General features: G+C 48.4%; 1 protein-coding gene across 4 annotated transcripts in view; it reads right to left on the bottom strand.

Annotated features, from left to right (window-relative positions):
• COL5A1 (collagen type V alpha 1 chain) overlaps nucleotides 1-14975 on the bottom strand; it is a 133421-nt gene that overhangs the window by 31983 nt on the left and 86463 nt on the right. For all 4 annotated transcript variants that reach the window (XM_021543582.4, XM_021543583.4, XM_085594208.1 and 1 more), the window contains exons 19-32: nucleotides 14835-14888; nucleotides 12896-12940; nucleotides 10315-10368; nucleotides 10189-10233; nucleotides 9437-9490; nucleotides 8901-8945; nucleotides 7254-7307; nucleotides 4899-4943; nucleotides 3834-3887; nucleotides 3632-3676; nucleotides 2925-2978; nucleotides 2394-2501; nucleotides 2040-2093; nucleotides 652-705 (exon numbers count right to left, since the gene is read on the bottom strand). In XM_021543582.4, coding sequence (XP_021399257.1) covers nucleotides 652-705; nucleotides 2040-2093; nucleotides 2394-2501; nucleotides 2925-2978; nucleotides 3632-3676; nucleotides 3834-3887; nucleotides 4899-4943; nucleotides 7254-7307; nucleotides 8901-8945; nucleotides 9437-9490; nucleotides 10189-10233; nucleotides 10315-10368; nucleotides 12896-12940; nucleotides 14835-14888 — 765 coding nt within the window. The remainder of the gene's footprint in view (nucleotides 1-651; nucleotides 706-2039; nucleotides 2094-2393; nucleotides 2502-2924; nucleotides 2979-3631; nucleotides 3677-3833; nucleotides 3888-4898; nucleotides 4944-7253; nucleotides 7308-8900; nucleotides 8946-9436; nucleotides 9491-10188; nucleotides 10234-10314; nucleotides 10369-12895; nucleotides 12941-14834; nucleotides 14889-14975) is intronic.

The following is a 14975-nucleotide window of genomic DNA, read 5'->3' as shown; positions in this document are numbered from 1 at the left end:
TTTACATGGGGGTCAAAGGGTTTAAAATGGAGGGATTTGGGCCTGTCCTGTCCTCCCTCTTTCTTCTTCCTTGCCTCCATGTTCTTGGTGATGTTGGCACTCACAGATTGGTTTAGAGTAGAAAATCACCATTTAATATAGGTAATAGGCATTGGGAAAAACTGTAACCATGTAACACGTAATGTACCATATAAAAGATAGAAAAGCACCATTTAATATAGGTAATAGGCATTGGGAAAAACTGTAACCATGTCACATGTAATGTACCATATAAAAGACAGCAGCAGCCCTGGGCAGGGAGAGAAGAAGCAGTCGGGGTCAGAGAGGATGTCAGGGTGTGTGTGTGCCTCTGCCTGAGCTGTGAGCAAACCACAGCAGCCCCAGGAGAAAATCTTTTAGATAACTTGCAATAAACTGCCTTGAGACCCAACAACAGAGACTGCTGAGTTTTCTTTGGAAGCACGGGCTGGAGGAGAGACTTTTCCAGCACACAGAGCCCCTGACCCAGGCCGGGGTTCCGACATGGCGTGAGCCTTTTTGGGCAATTCCTAAGTGGGAAAACCTCTGGAGCAGCAGCCCAGCAGTGGAGGGATGCCCCCATCTCTCTGGAGAGAAAGGAATGAGTGAGGCAGTGGGAAAAGCAGCTCTTACCCGTGTGCCCTTCTCTCCGTTGGCTCCTGGGAATCCTGGGAAGCCGATGGAGCCCTTGGGGGAAGAGCAGAGAGGGAGGGAGAGGCTCAGGACAGCCCTGGGGCAGCTCTGGCCATCCCCAGAGCTCCCAGCCCTTGTCCCTTGAACCTCCCTCCAGTATCAGCCAAACCATCAGGCCTGGGGTGCCCTCTGAAATTCAATTTACAACACTAAAAAACAAATACCCATTGCTCATTAGCAGTTCCCACAAAAACCCAAGCCCACGGTTGTGATGGGAGCCCAGGCAGGATTTGGGATTTTAGCTCCTAAGTCGCTGTGGTGCACATGAAAATTGAACTCCTGGTTTGTTCTTTTCTGATGTCAGCGCCTGGAGAATTACTGCTGCTGCTTTTAAAATATGGATTAGTCCAAGAAAATGCAAAAAAACACCCCCCCAAGCTTGCTCCTGATATAAAATGTAAATTAAAAAATAAACCAGCCCCACCACAAGCAGGAAACAATCTCTTGCAGATAATTATGTCTCCAGAATGAAACAAGCCTGGGTTGGTTTGTTTTTTTTTTTTTTTTAAGCAGTGAACATGAATAATAAAATACGATTCTTACAAAAAAAGTTAACAAAAACAGAAGTTCCCAAAGCCTCCAGGGCATGTGAAATCTGGGCTGAAGCCTGAGTCTATGGAACGGAATTCACAGCTTTAATTTAAAAAAATGCCTTGGAAATGGCCTGAACGGAGGTGGGCATGGAGAGAAGCTACAAAGAGTGTTTGCAAATATGCAAATGGAGCTTTCTTTTCATTTCAGGGAGACCCTGAGTCATTAGCTATTCCCCTTAATTAATTGGATTATGCTGTCTTGGAAGATGAAAACCCTAATCCAAGGAGAAGGGCCGTCATGCCTTTTAGCAGCAGGAAAGCTCCCAGGAGGCATCCCTGCACATCCCAGCCCTTCTCCAGCTCTTCCCACCACTTTGGGACTGAAGCCATGCACAACCTGAATTCCACCAGCTCAGGGCTGGCAGCTATTTTTGTCCATCCCTATTTTTGTCCTGCATGAGTGGGAAGGAGGGACCTCACCCCACAAATGGGGGCTGAGCTGGGCAGCGTTCCTGAGCTCCCCAGCCCATGCCAAACCTCCCCATCCCATCCAAATCCCAAACCTTCTCATCCCGTTTCTATCCAAACCTCACCTCCCCATCCCATCCCATCCCATCCCATCCCATCCCATCCCATCCCATCCCATCCCATCCCATCCCATCCCATCCCATCCCATCCCATCCCATCCCATCCCATCCCATCCCATCCCACCCCATCCCATCCCATCCCATCCCATCCCATCCCATCCCATCCCATCCCATCCCATCCCATCCCATCCCATCCCGTGCCCGTTACCTTCGGGCCCTGCCTGCCCGGGTACCCAGGCAGTCCTGGCACGCCGAGTTTTCCCTGGAACAGAAGGAAAAGTGATTTTTTTGAGGGTTTATGGAAATTAGACCGAGCTTTTATTGAAATTTATTGAAATTAAACTTTCAATTTCTTCACCTACTCCCCCTCTGATCTTTTTATCTGAACCCAAACAAATAACCCCAAAAAGACCAACGCCTCAATGTGGCTGCCCTAAACCCACCTTCACACAAAACTCCCACAGCTCCTCTTCCCCCTTCTGCCCTAAAACTTTCCACACCCCCGAGACTCCCAAAATAGTGGGGCTTAGTGTAAAACACAGAATTCCCATCCTGGGCTCACCTTCTCTCCAGCAGGCCCAAGAGGACCTGGATCTCCATTGGGGCCAGAGCGACCTTTGGGACCTTCAGGCCCATCCTCACCCCGGGGGCCAGGAGGCCCAATTTCCCCCTGTTAATTACAAGAGAACTGTTAATTAGACAGGCAGGTCCCAGATCCTGTGTGTGGTGGCAGCAGATATTCCATGGAGCTGCTCTGGGAGAAAGCTGGGCTTCAGCAAGAGGCTCAGGAGAGATGAAATTGTGGAGTGTGGGGTTTTAGCCCACAAAATCCAGGTGTTATCCACAAAATTATCCCATCCTCCCTGGGAATATCTGCACAAAACCAGCCTTCATCAGCTCTGGCAGGATAATTATGGGAATTATTGGGAATTCTGAGCTGTTGGCATGGATTGTGGCACTGCCAGCTCCAGCACAGGGGACAGCAGTGTCACTTTGTCCCACAGGGGAGCAGGAGATGGTTCCATGCTGGGAACAGCCTTCTCCTGGCTCACCAGGAGCTGCTGGATTGATCCCACAGGTCCCAGACTCTCACCCGGTCTCCTTTGATGCCCATGTCACCTTTGAAGCCAGGGAAACCATCTTCACCCTAAAAATGGAGAGGAGAAAAAAATCACCCAAGGTGTAGAGATGGAAAAAAAAAAAAAAAGAATTAAAGTTTCTCAAGCTCCATTTGTCCAGGGAGAGCAAGCTGAGGTGTCCACACATTGCCTTCTCCAAGTCCTTGGAGTGCTCAGTGGAATAGAAAGCCACCCAAAATTCCAAAGATCTTCTACAAGTGTCCCCAAGTGTGCCCAGAGCCAGCATCACAAGCAGGCCCAACGTGAACAACAGGACCTTGGCGGCACTGGGAACCAATTATTTCTGAATTAGAACTGGTTTTATCCTCATGAAAGAAATTTTACATCTGCTGCCAGGCAGCCTCCAGGACACTGCAATATTTCCTTCAGCCAAGAAGGTTTAATTGCAGATTAATCAATAATGCATCTCATCCTACAGCTAATCCCTGAGAGGCAGCGAAGACATTCCCAGAAAGTTTTAAAGTTTGGGAGATCCCAAGCTCAAACTGCTGCTGAATTGCTGGGGAGGGGCAGGAATGAAGGAAAGGTGCTCAGTCCCCTTTATTTTTTTTCCCCCAAGAAAAACCCCTTGTGCATAAGAAAACCTCCCAGGGAATATCCTGTGGGATCCACCTACAAAAATGCTCAGAAATTGCAGAAACACAACCCAAATTGAGCTCACCTTTTCCCCCTTGGTGCCTTTCAAGCCACGAACTCCATCTGCTCCCTTGAGAGAGAAACCAAGGTGTTACCAGGGTAGGGGCAAGGTTTAGAGTGATGAAATTAAAAGTCACCATTAATTGTGGTGACTTCTGATTTCTTTGATGTTTAATTGCATTCCTGCAAACTCCAGAGACGTGGACACTGCTCCTGCATCTCCTTACCTTGACTCCACGTGGTCCTGGATATCCAATGGGGCCCTGAGGACCTGGGGGACCCTGAGGGGACAAGATGCAAACAAGAAAAACATGTCAAAAACCAACCCAAAGGTGCAGTGATGAGGAGAAGGTGGGGAGAACAAATTTCCTGTTTTCTACATTGGTAGGAATGGCAGCAGCCACCTGAAAACAACCCAAAAAAAAAAAAAAAAAAAAATCCAAAATAGCCCAAACCAGCAGGGAGCTGCAGGAGCATCACCTGCAGCAGGTGTGGTGGGCTGAGCTGATGGCAAAGATCCGTCCAACAGCAAAGGGAGGATGAGGAGGGTCAGGATAGAAACACCTTGTTAGAAAGGGGATTTATACACAAGGTTTTGTGGTTTGGGTTGGAGAGAACCAGCGAGGAGGAACATGTTCTGCTGCCCCCCTGCTTCCAAAGCACCCTGGTGATGATCACAGAGAGCAGGGACACCCCCAAACCGTTTTGATTGCTCCAGAGGAAAGGTTGGAATTTGTCAGCCTGCTGTGACACCAGTGGGACAAACCCAGCTGTGGTTGTGTCCAGGACACTCCTGGGTGTCCACCCAGCTGGGCTGAACTCTGAGCGAGGCTTTGGACAAGTGCAGTGTGGTCTGGGAGCCTGGGCTGCAGCAGGAATGCAGCTGGACAGATCTCCTGGATCAAATCTCCTGGACACATGGACCAGTGCATAATTCAAGGGCTTTGGCCTCTGGCAGTAATCTCAAATTTATTGTTAAAGACGGATTTGGAGGGGGAAGGGGGAAAAAAAATGTATTTTCTACATTCCCTGTGCCACAAAGGATATTTATTTGTGTCTGTCCAGAGCAAGCTTCCCTTCCCAGGCTCAGTTTTGGTGCTCTGCTGGCCAGGAGAGCTGGGAGGAGCTCACAGGAGACAGCCAGAGAGAAAATCTGGGCTCAGCTTTCAGATTTCAGATGGGTTTGCTTCTCAGCACCTCCCCTGCCCTCTGGCCATCCCTGTGGAGATCCAGCTCCACCCAGCTGCCCTGACCTTCCTCCTGGCAGAGCTGAGGGATTTGTGGACACCTACCTGACTCCCCTTCTCTCCAGGAGGACCTTCCTTGCCAGGATGACCCTGTGGATAAAAGAGACAAAGAAAAGAGAATCTTGGGGTTTAGGGCACATTTAATTTTGGGGTTTAGGGCACATTTAATTTTGGGGTTTAGAGCACACTTCATGCTTTGGTAGCTGTGATTTATTTGTCAGAGTGCAGCTGCTCCCCAGGAAGCTCCTGCTGACATGAGTGGCCTCCCTGAAGCCACCTTGCTTTTCCCAAAGGGAAAAGAGCAGCATTTGGATCCTTGGTGCTTTTCCTCAGTGGTTATTTCTAATTTTCCCCTTTAGCACCTCCCAGCAGAGCAGAACGAGGCATTCTGGAATATTCTCTGCACAGCAGAACACCTGGGGGAGCTCAGCAGGATTGCAGCACGGGGATTTTGTGGGAAACAAATAAAATAAGGAAGGAAAACAAATAAAAGAAGGTAGGAAAACAGATAAAATCCTGCTGGCAGGAAACCTATGAGGGTCACAAGATGCCCAGACTGGTCAGATCCCATGACAAGTGCTCAGCTAACCTGCATCCCTGCTAGGCAAGCTGGAGGCTGGCCAGATTCCTCCTGGGATTTGATGTTGAAGAATTCAACATCCCAGAGCTCCCAAGGAGTTCTCATCACCAGCCTTTAGGGCCTTTAGCTGGGGTGGCAGGCATAAAAAAATCAAAGTGTGAATTGCCCCAGGTAGAGCTGGGAGGCTCGGTGAGAAATGGGGAATGCAGGAAAGTGGTTTTTGAGAGGTTTCCCTGCAGCTGGATGCAAAATGGAGCTGGGATGGAAAAGAACTTTTGGTTTGGCAACATCTGCAATATCAGTGACCCCTGGAAGGGCACTCACTGCACACCCAGGGACCTTTGTAAAGGATGATGGAAGCACATCCAGCTGCTCTAAAGCATTCTGCACTCTCTGGTGTCTTCACTGAACTCTCTCCTTTAAATTCACAATTTTTTACCAATATAACAAAGGAAATGATGAGCATTTCCCATCATGGGTTTCAGAAGGGAATGTCAGACAAGCCAGACTCCCAAAGTTTAACAAAGGAACAAAATGCCAGCTGTCATTCCTCCATCAGCAAAACGGGGGAGAAAACTCAAATCTCAGTTTGAGGTGAAAATCCTGTGGTTTGAATGGCACCAAGGGCACAGAGGATCCATAAATCACTCCTGCCTTCAGCTCCAGCATGAGCCTGCAGCAGGATTTCCAAAGCTTTGCTTCACCCTGCACGAAATCATCCCCATTTTCACCCTGCCCATCTCCCTGGCTGCTCCCGAGATCACAAATTGGTGAGTGAGGCTCCCAGGGATTTTCAGGGATTTTTCCAAAATGGATTTCTATAAATAGAACCTCAGGGATTTTCAGGGATTTTTCCAAGACAGATTTCTATAAATAGAACCCTTTTTGTCCTTGGAAAGAGCAAGCCAAGCCCTCAAACGCTGCCCACCTGTGGGAAAGGTCACTGTCCATGCACAGCCACTCTGCAGCTCCTCCACAGGCTGCTTAAAAATAGAATTTCTCCAGCAGAACCTCCCCAGAGGCTGCTGCAGGAATTTCACATCAAAACCTACAGATTTAGAGATGTTCTGGGCTTTGCTGGAGCTGCTCTGTTGACTCAGCTAACAATTGTATGGATGTTCCAAGTGCCCTCTGTAGGAATGATAATCCCAGGGTGGGAAATGTAATTTTTCTTTTTTTTTTTAAATTTTTTTTTCCTCGGGCCGTGCTTTGCATTTGCAGAATGAAACAATTTTGTGGGGATTTTTTTTTTTTTTTTTCATTCTTAAATGAACGAATCTCTGAGATGGGTAACAATGAGATGGGGTTGAAAGGTTGATTTTGGATTTCTACAGCGAGGAGCAAATGATGTTTAAAGCGGGATTAGAGAGGGGGAAGCTGAATGGAACATTGACAGGGAACTTCCACCTCCAGAACGCAGGAGAGGAGCAAGGAGAGAGGAAGGAGAGGCCTGAGGAGATGCTGATGGTGAGAAGTACCCAGGGTGAGCAGAGCTGTGATGGGGCTTCCCAAACCAACCCCAGCCTCCAAGGAAGGTGAGATGACCTTGCAGAATGTTGCTTTTTCCCATATTCATCTTTTATTTCCATAATAAATTATATTTTCTTCCACATTAAACTCTATTTCCATTCTGAACTCTTTCTCTCCACATTAAACCTCCTTCATCCCAACCTAAAAACCTTTTCTTGCTTTTCCCCTCCCCATTCCCTTCCCTTTGAGGGGCTCAGATCCCAAGCTGGGCTCCCATTCCCACGCCCAGGGGCCATGCCAGGCTGGAAAAGCAGGAAAAGCCCAGCAGGAAGCAGGAGAGCAGCACTTACCGGGGGCCCATCAGCACCAGGCATGCCAGGCAGACCAGGTTTGCCCAGGGGGCCCTAAAACCAAACACAAAATCAATCAGAACATCCAAGGATGGAGATTTCCAGCCGTATTTCCAGCTCTTCCCAGCTGTCAGAGGCTGCAGAGGTGGAAAAGCTGCCACGGCTGGGAGGGAAATCTGTTTCTTTCTGTGTTGCAGCATCCTGGGACAGCTGACACACGGGCAGGATGCAGCAAGGAGAGCCCCACGGGAGCTTCAGGCACCACAGCCTGCCAAAAACCCGGGGTGCTGCACAGCTGGGTGAGGACAAGGTGAGGATTCCAAACTCTGGGCTCCCAGGACCCAGAAATGCCCATTTTTTGGTGAGGATTCCAAACTCTGGGCTCCCGGGACCAAGAAATGCCCATTTTTTGGTGAAAAATGGCAAAGGAGAGGGAGCTGCCCCAGCTGATGGCACTGGCTGCTCTAACACTGCTCAGTGAGCACCTTTTAATTAGCAGCTGCTGATTTCTCACAAATCAGGAGGTGCCACAGGTCTGACAGAGCTGTCAGGGTGCTCCTTCCAAGGGGATTATTGAGAATTCCACTCCAAACAAGCAGGAGGGGACACACAGGGACACACACACAGTGTCCTTGCTCTGTGGGAGCTGAGAAAACCCTGAAGGAAAAATTTCTCCTCCTTTAAATCCTGCTGGTTCCAGAGCTTTAAGGAGAAAATTCTCACTCTTTAAATCCTACTGGTTCCAGAACTCATGGGAGAAAATTCTCCTTTACATCCTGCTGATCCCAGAGGTCTTGGGGGAAATTTTCCTCCTTTAAATTCTGCTGGTTCCAGAACATATGGGAGAAAATTCTCCTTTATATCCTGCTGGTTCCAGAACTCATGGGAGAAAATTCTCCTTTACATCCTGCTGGTCCCACAGCTCTTGGGGTAAATTCTCCCCCTTCAAATCCTGCTGGTTCCAGAACTCATGGGAGAAAATTTTCCTTTAAATCCTGCTGGTTCCAGAACATATGGGAGGAAATTCTCCCTCTTTAAATCCTGCTGGTCCCAGACGTCTTGGGGTAAATTCATCCCCTTTAAATTCTGCTGATCCCAGAGCCCTTGGGGGAAATTTTCCTCCTTTAAATTCTGCTGGTTCCACAGTTCTTGGGAGAAAATTCTCCCTCTTTAAATCCTGCTGGTTCCAGAGCACTTGGGGGAAAATTCTCCCTTTTGAAATCTTGCTGGTTCCAGAGTTCTTGGGGGAAAGTTCTCCCCCTTAAAATCCTGCTGGTCCAAGGCCAGCACCAACCCCACACTGACAGCCAGAAAATCAGAGGCAGAGGGAAGGGATCCATGGGCTCTTCCCATTATCATCCCACTCAGACTCCCAAACCCCACAGAAAAAGACAATTTTCAATCCTCTCCTCGTGTTTTACCATAGGCTGCCTTCAAAATGTTTCTCCTCAGAGGGGAAATGAATGCAAATATGATGAATTAGAGGTAAACTGGGCTTGATCTCTCCTCTGTCTGGAATGAGAGGCATTAGACTTTCATGGCCACGGCTGCAAACAGATGTTGCACATGGGGCAAAGGAGCAGCTGGAGGAGCAAAATGCAAATCCATGGCTGAGGGAGGAGAAGCCAGAGCTGAATTCCAACTCACTTTCTCTCCTGGGGGACCGATGGCGCCTTGTGGACCTGGAAGACCCTGTGAAAAGCCAAAAAATAATAAAATTAAGGTTGTTAAAGAGCAAGTTTTTCCTTCCAAATGCATCTTAGCTGTGCATTATTTTGGTGAGAGTGAGGGCTGGGGATTTCCCAGCTCCATTCATTCCCAAAATTCATGTGAGGGCAATAAAGTGTCTGGAGAGCTGCAGGGGCTGTGGGCAGCCAGGCTGAGCCCAGGAGGGAAACAGGGATGTTCCGAGGAGCAGGATTCCCTGGGAGCCAAGGGAAAAGCCTGGATATCTGCAGGAAGGGCTCGGTGGGGTGTTCAGCATGCCACGAGATGTGACTTGGCCAGAGAGACCTCCCGGAGCTGCTCTGGCTGTGCCACAGGCAGCTGAGAGCTGGGGGATCCCACACTGGCCGTGTCTGCAGGTTCCTCAGGCCAAATCTCTCAAAATGCTGCTCCCCTTCCTGGTGCTGAACTCTTCCCTCCTTTTTTCCCCAGCTGTGGAGAAGGAGATTTGTTCTTACCTGAGCCCCGGGGTTCCCCTGCTGTCCTGGGGGCCCTGGCTCGCCCTGAGGGCCCTGTGAGGAGACAAGGGCAGGTGGGAAAGGTGAGATGGAGCTGGAAGCACAAATTCCTGGATGTCCCCAGTTGTATCCCTGTATTCCCACTGCCTGGATACCCCTGAGCTGGATCCACTCCCTCCCACAGCTCCCTGAACCCCCTCTGACCTTCCAAGAGCTCCTGCAAACAGCTATTCCCACTGGGAAAAGGAAGGGGAAAGTGATTTCAAGGCACATTGACTCCTCCCCAAGGATTTCCAGCCCGCAGGAGCTGAGCAAGGCTTTAACACCACCTGGTTCTGCATTTGTTCTCCATGGAATCCATCCCATCCTCCTCCCCATCCCATCCCATCCCATCCCATCCCATCCCATCCCATCCCATCCCATCCCATCCCATCCCATCCCATCCCATCCCATCCCATCCCATCCCATCCCAGAAAGGTTTTTTTCCCTCTCTATTTTGATATTCATTAGCCCAGCACCCATCTCGAGGAAAATGTTTCATCTTTCATGGAGAAATAATGTGTAATTCCATCAGAAATCACAACAAATTAACATCCATTTGCTGCAGGAAGATGTTCCTGGTGTTTTTCACGGGCTTTGATAGGAATCTATACCAGGCTCCAAAGCAATTAGCAAATGTAATCTAACAGAATTTTGCATTTTGCCCTATAGGAAAGCTGAACTGCCTGTGAAAATTTGTAGGGATGACTTACCACGTTCCCTTTGGGACCTGTTTGTCCATCCATGCCAGCCACGCCCTTTGAAAGGATTTATAAAACACAGCAGTAAGAAAATATCACATTATTTCACAGGGAGAGGGAGGGCAGCAGGGAACTCACCGGTGGCCCCGGGGGTCCTGGGGGTCCCTTGGGGCCCAGCAGTCCTCGGGGTCCCTGTGTGGGGAACAAAGCAGGGTTAGAATTCCCACCTGAGGATGAGCCTCAGGCTGGACATGGACACAGCAGGATTTGGAAGGACCTTGCAGGTGCTGCAGCAGCTTCCCTGAGTTACAAGCTGGGAGAGAAATCCTGTGGGCACAGACCCTTCTGTAATAAACCTAAATAATACAGGCAATTATTCCTTGGATTGGAACAAATTCCCCTCGAATTTTTTTAAAAATTAATTTAATCCTACTCCTGGATTACCCTGGAACCCACACTCTTTGCAGCCAAGTCCTTCCAGCTGGGAAGTTATGAAGGGTGACCTGGTAACACCAATGGATCATCCCAAAAATCCCTCCAGACTGAGATTTTATCATGGACAACCCACACAACTCAGCAAGGCTGTAAAGGTTTCCAGGAATTCACATTTTTAAAGGCTTTGGGTCCTCCAGCATCAGGACTTCTGCTCTCCTGGTGTTTTCCATCCATTCCTGCCTTTCTCACCAGATTTAACCTGGCACTGCTGGCATTGGTGGCATTGGGGCATCACATAGAGCAAGGGAAACACGGCAGGAAAATTTGAATTCCTGCCAAGGGGATTTTTGGAAATGCCAGCCCAGCCCCTCCTGGAGCCTTCAGGGGGGTTTGGAGTGCAAGGAAAGGTTTGGGCTCTGTGAGCACTCTCTGAGAGCTCAGCTTTTAATCACAGCCCCTTCCTGAAATGAGGAGAACTCTGGAATTTGTATGGATGGAGATCCTTCCCTGCCATGCAGGAAAGAAAATTGTTCTTGATTGATGGGCAGTTTTATCTGTCTGCCCAAATATTCCCCAGCCTCCTTTTTATGATGCAGAGAGGGCTGAGGAATTAAAATGAAATGCTGCAGGGGGGAATAGGAGACATCAATGAAATGTCTTGTCTTGGAGGTCGTGGGGATTCAGGTCCTGCAAAAAAAAATTGCAGTTTCCAGCAAAAACTGGATGAATCCAAGGGTCTATCCCAGCCACTGGACACCTCCTGGAATAAAGCCCTGCATGAATCCAGGGTAGAACCTCCACTGGTGAGGGCAACTGGAAGGAAATGGAGCGGGATGAAGGGAAACCCATTTTGAAGTCCCACCACTGGTTTGGAATGACCTTCTTTTGGCTGAGGGCAGAGAGGACAAACCCCCAGCTTTAGGGTGGGTGTATTTACAGCAAAATTCCCTGGAATCCTTTATCCTGGCCATCCCAGAGGTTTTTACTCGTGCTGCTGAAATAAAAATAGATTTCCCTGCGTGTGTTCCCCTCATTTACGCTCCTCTTTTGTTGCTGTGTTACCTGAGCACATAAATGCTTTTAAGAAGTTAATAAGCCATAAGTTATTGCTTGGACATGTGCTAAGGAGATAGCTGAGTTGATTAATCTTTCCCAGAATTTAATCAGACATCTTGTCTATAATTTAGTTCCGGCGAGTCTGTAAATGCCAACCCTTCCCTCTCCCCCATGAACTGTGTCCAGCAATTCCCATCAATTAATCTCAGGCCACCACGCTGAGCCTCAGCACAACAAAATCAGGGATTTTGAAAGAAATGATAGAGAATGTTCTTTTAATAAAAAAAGAAATGCGTTCATGATGAAATCAGCAACCAACAGCTGCCCCACACAGAAATCTACAGCCAGCACCAGCAGTTTGCACTGCCCATAAAGTGAGAAATACTCATTATTAGGGTGGAAATGCCTTTTCAGAGTATTTAATTGACAGCCTGTCTGTTTGGTTTTTTAGTGGGATTCTCCCTGAAAGCATTTCTTTGCCTTGGTCCAAAGAATTTGTCCAAGCCCACTGAGATCTCCTTGAGATCCTTCCTGACACCAGGGACTGCCAGCTCCTCCTGCAGCCCCTGGGCTCCAAGCATTGACAAAATGCAGATTTGGGAAGTTTTGTGCACTGGGAGCAGGGTATTTCCCCCACTGAATTCAGACAGAAAAGTCTCCTTGAGCTCAATCCTGCCAGGATTTCATCCTGAGGTTTATCAGGAGTCACTGACAAAGCGTGTGGGAGCTGTGTGGTGAAGATGCCACTGCCCTGAGATAAAAAAAACCCAACTTTTTCTCACTGGAATTTGCTATGAACACTCACAAAAACTCTATTTTATATCTATTTACCACACCTAATTTCTACCCCAGCCTGATTACCTCAATCCCAAACCTGAGAGAAGAATACAGGCAGGAAAATTGACATCAATCTAAGTTTTACATGTACTCTTATGATTTTTTCTGAGCAATCAATGAATTCTTTTTTTTTTTCATTTAAAAAACACCAATCAGACAAACAGACAAACAAAAGAATTCCCTCTTTTGCAGGAGTGAAAATAAATGAAAACTATTAATGAAAATAAGCAAAGCAGAGTTGTTCCAGCACAGCCACTCTCAAATTGTTCATGTGGAGCTCCAAGCTGGGTTCAACCCCAGGGCAAACTGCCCCACAAGAGCCCTAAAAATGCATTTTCCATCCCAAATCCACGGGGAAATTTCCATGGGAAAGGGGAAGGGGATTACTCACAGGTTCTCCAGGGAGACCTCTGGGTCCAACTTCTCCATCATCTCCCTGGGCAGCAGCAGAGGCACGGAGAGAAGCAGCAAGAGACAGAAAAAAAATCAGTTTTAATTCAGCCACCTCACAGGGGTTTTGTCCTTCTGTAATAATATTCACACAGAAAAGCAGTTTCTCTGGAGGACTGACAGGGTTTCTGTGCCTAAGGAAGACCTTGGAAGCCTGAGGAGTAAAATTGAGTTTGCCAGGGACTAGAAAGGCCTGAGGACACTCCAGAATTCCTGCTGATTTTCAGGGAGATGGATTTTGCCACCAGACCAGGGGTTGTAGAACAGCTCAGGGCAGGTGAGACAACAACCACAAGATTGAACACCAAACTGGACGGCGAGGCAGGGTGGGAATGTGATTCAGCCAAATCAGAGCTCCTCACATAAACCAGAAGCAGCAAAATGGTGATTCTCCATCCCTCCTCTCCCATATCCTGCTGGGATAAAACCCCAAAATGATCAAGTGGTGCTTCCCCTGAGCTGCTTTTAAATCACCCCAACCCTGAGGCTCCCCTTTGGGAAAGCAAGCCCAACACCTTTCCTGCTGTGCTGATCCTCCATGCTCTGCTCCCAGCCCTGCCCTCCTGGAATTGTTTCCTTTGCCCTTTGGCATTCAGGATCTGACTCTCCTCCTTCCCCTCTCGGGGTCTGGGTGTTGGGGTGACCCCAGCAGTGTCAGAGTCCTCATTTCCCAGCCAGAGAAGGAGTCTGAATGTGTAGGATCAGCTCCTCAAGGTTATTTATTTTTCCTTCTTTCTCTGCCCTGCTGAGCTCTGTCCAGCAGCTTGGCCGTGCCATCCTGTCTGCCCTCAGAGCTGTGTTTATATTTTATACCAAAAACTACCTGGACTATATTTACAATAACCTGCCAATATCTATAATTTATATTGGACAGTGTGTCTGTACCTTAAACCAACAGAAAACTGTCACCAGCACAGCAAGACATGGAGGGCAAGGAGAAGGAGAAGGTCAGAACATGCCCAAATCCATCTTGTCCCCTTGAACCCCATTCTAAAACCCCAAAAATTCTACTTTTTCACCCTGCATCAGTTCAAATATCACACTACTTCAACCCTTGTGGCTTGTAATTCCTCACACAAAGCTGTCAGCTTTTTCCACAGTTTAAAATGGAAGCCAGAGATGTTTTTGACTTTGTGCCAAGGTCCCTGAGCCCCTGGCAGGGTCTGGGGACAGCCAGGGCAGCCAGAGGGATGCTCTGGGTTCCCACATCCCCCTCCAGCTTTGCTCTGCTCACCCCCAGAGCACCTTCCAGCCACAATGAATTAACCCTTCCCAGGCTGTGGCCAGGGAGCTGTGGTTATCTGAGGATTATCTGAGCTGTGCAGGGACACCAGGAGCCCAAAGTGGGAGGAAAACACCGTGGAAGGGGATTGGGAAATGCTGGGAAATCCACACTGGCTCCTCGGGTTGAACCACACACCCATGGCTTCTGCATTTTTAAGCTCTCTCCTTAAACCAGGGATCACTTAGTCTGGATTTTGCTAAACACCTTCTGTTATTGACTGGAGGAGAAGTGAGCAATTCAATCTTTGATCCCTGCCTCTGTCTGGAATTTCTGCTCCCCAGATCTCACTGCGATCCTCTGGATTTCAGGAAATCAGAAGCCATCCTCTGCTCGCTGTGAGCAATAATTTACTCTCTGTGCTGTTTTCTTTTTTCTTTTAACAACACCTGAGTTTCCTGACCAGATCTTTAAGCCAATTTTTTTTTTTTAAAAGCCAAAATTATAGCCAAACTTAAAACCAAATTCTTCCTTCCACTTCAAGTCCCTGCTTCTCTCCCAGGGAAGGCTCAAGGACTGGGAGCTCCTGCCATGCCCCTGCAGCTGCTTCTTGTTCCCAGGGGTTCCTTAGGAATTCCCAATCCCCAGGCAGACTTACCCTCTCCCCATCCTCTCCAGGAGCCCCTGGGGGGCCGTGGGGGCCTGGCTCACCCTGCAAAAAAGGGCAGAGAACGCTTCAGAGAAGGTGCAAATGGAAACCACCAGGGAATGCTGAAGAACCAAGGCGTGGATTTGATTT

The sequence above is a fragment of the Lonchura striata genome, chromosome 17 (genome assembly GCF_050655825.1).
Source record: "Lonchura striata isolate lonStrDom1 chromosome 17, ASM5065582v1, whole genome shotgun sequence".
Taxonomy (NCBI): domain Eukaryota; kingdom Metazoa; phylum Chordata; class Aves; order Passeriformes; family Estrildidae; genus Lonchura; species Lonchura striata.
This window is presented reverse-complemented; position numbering and strand designations above follow the sequence as displayed.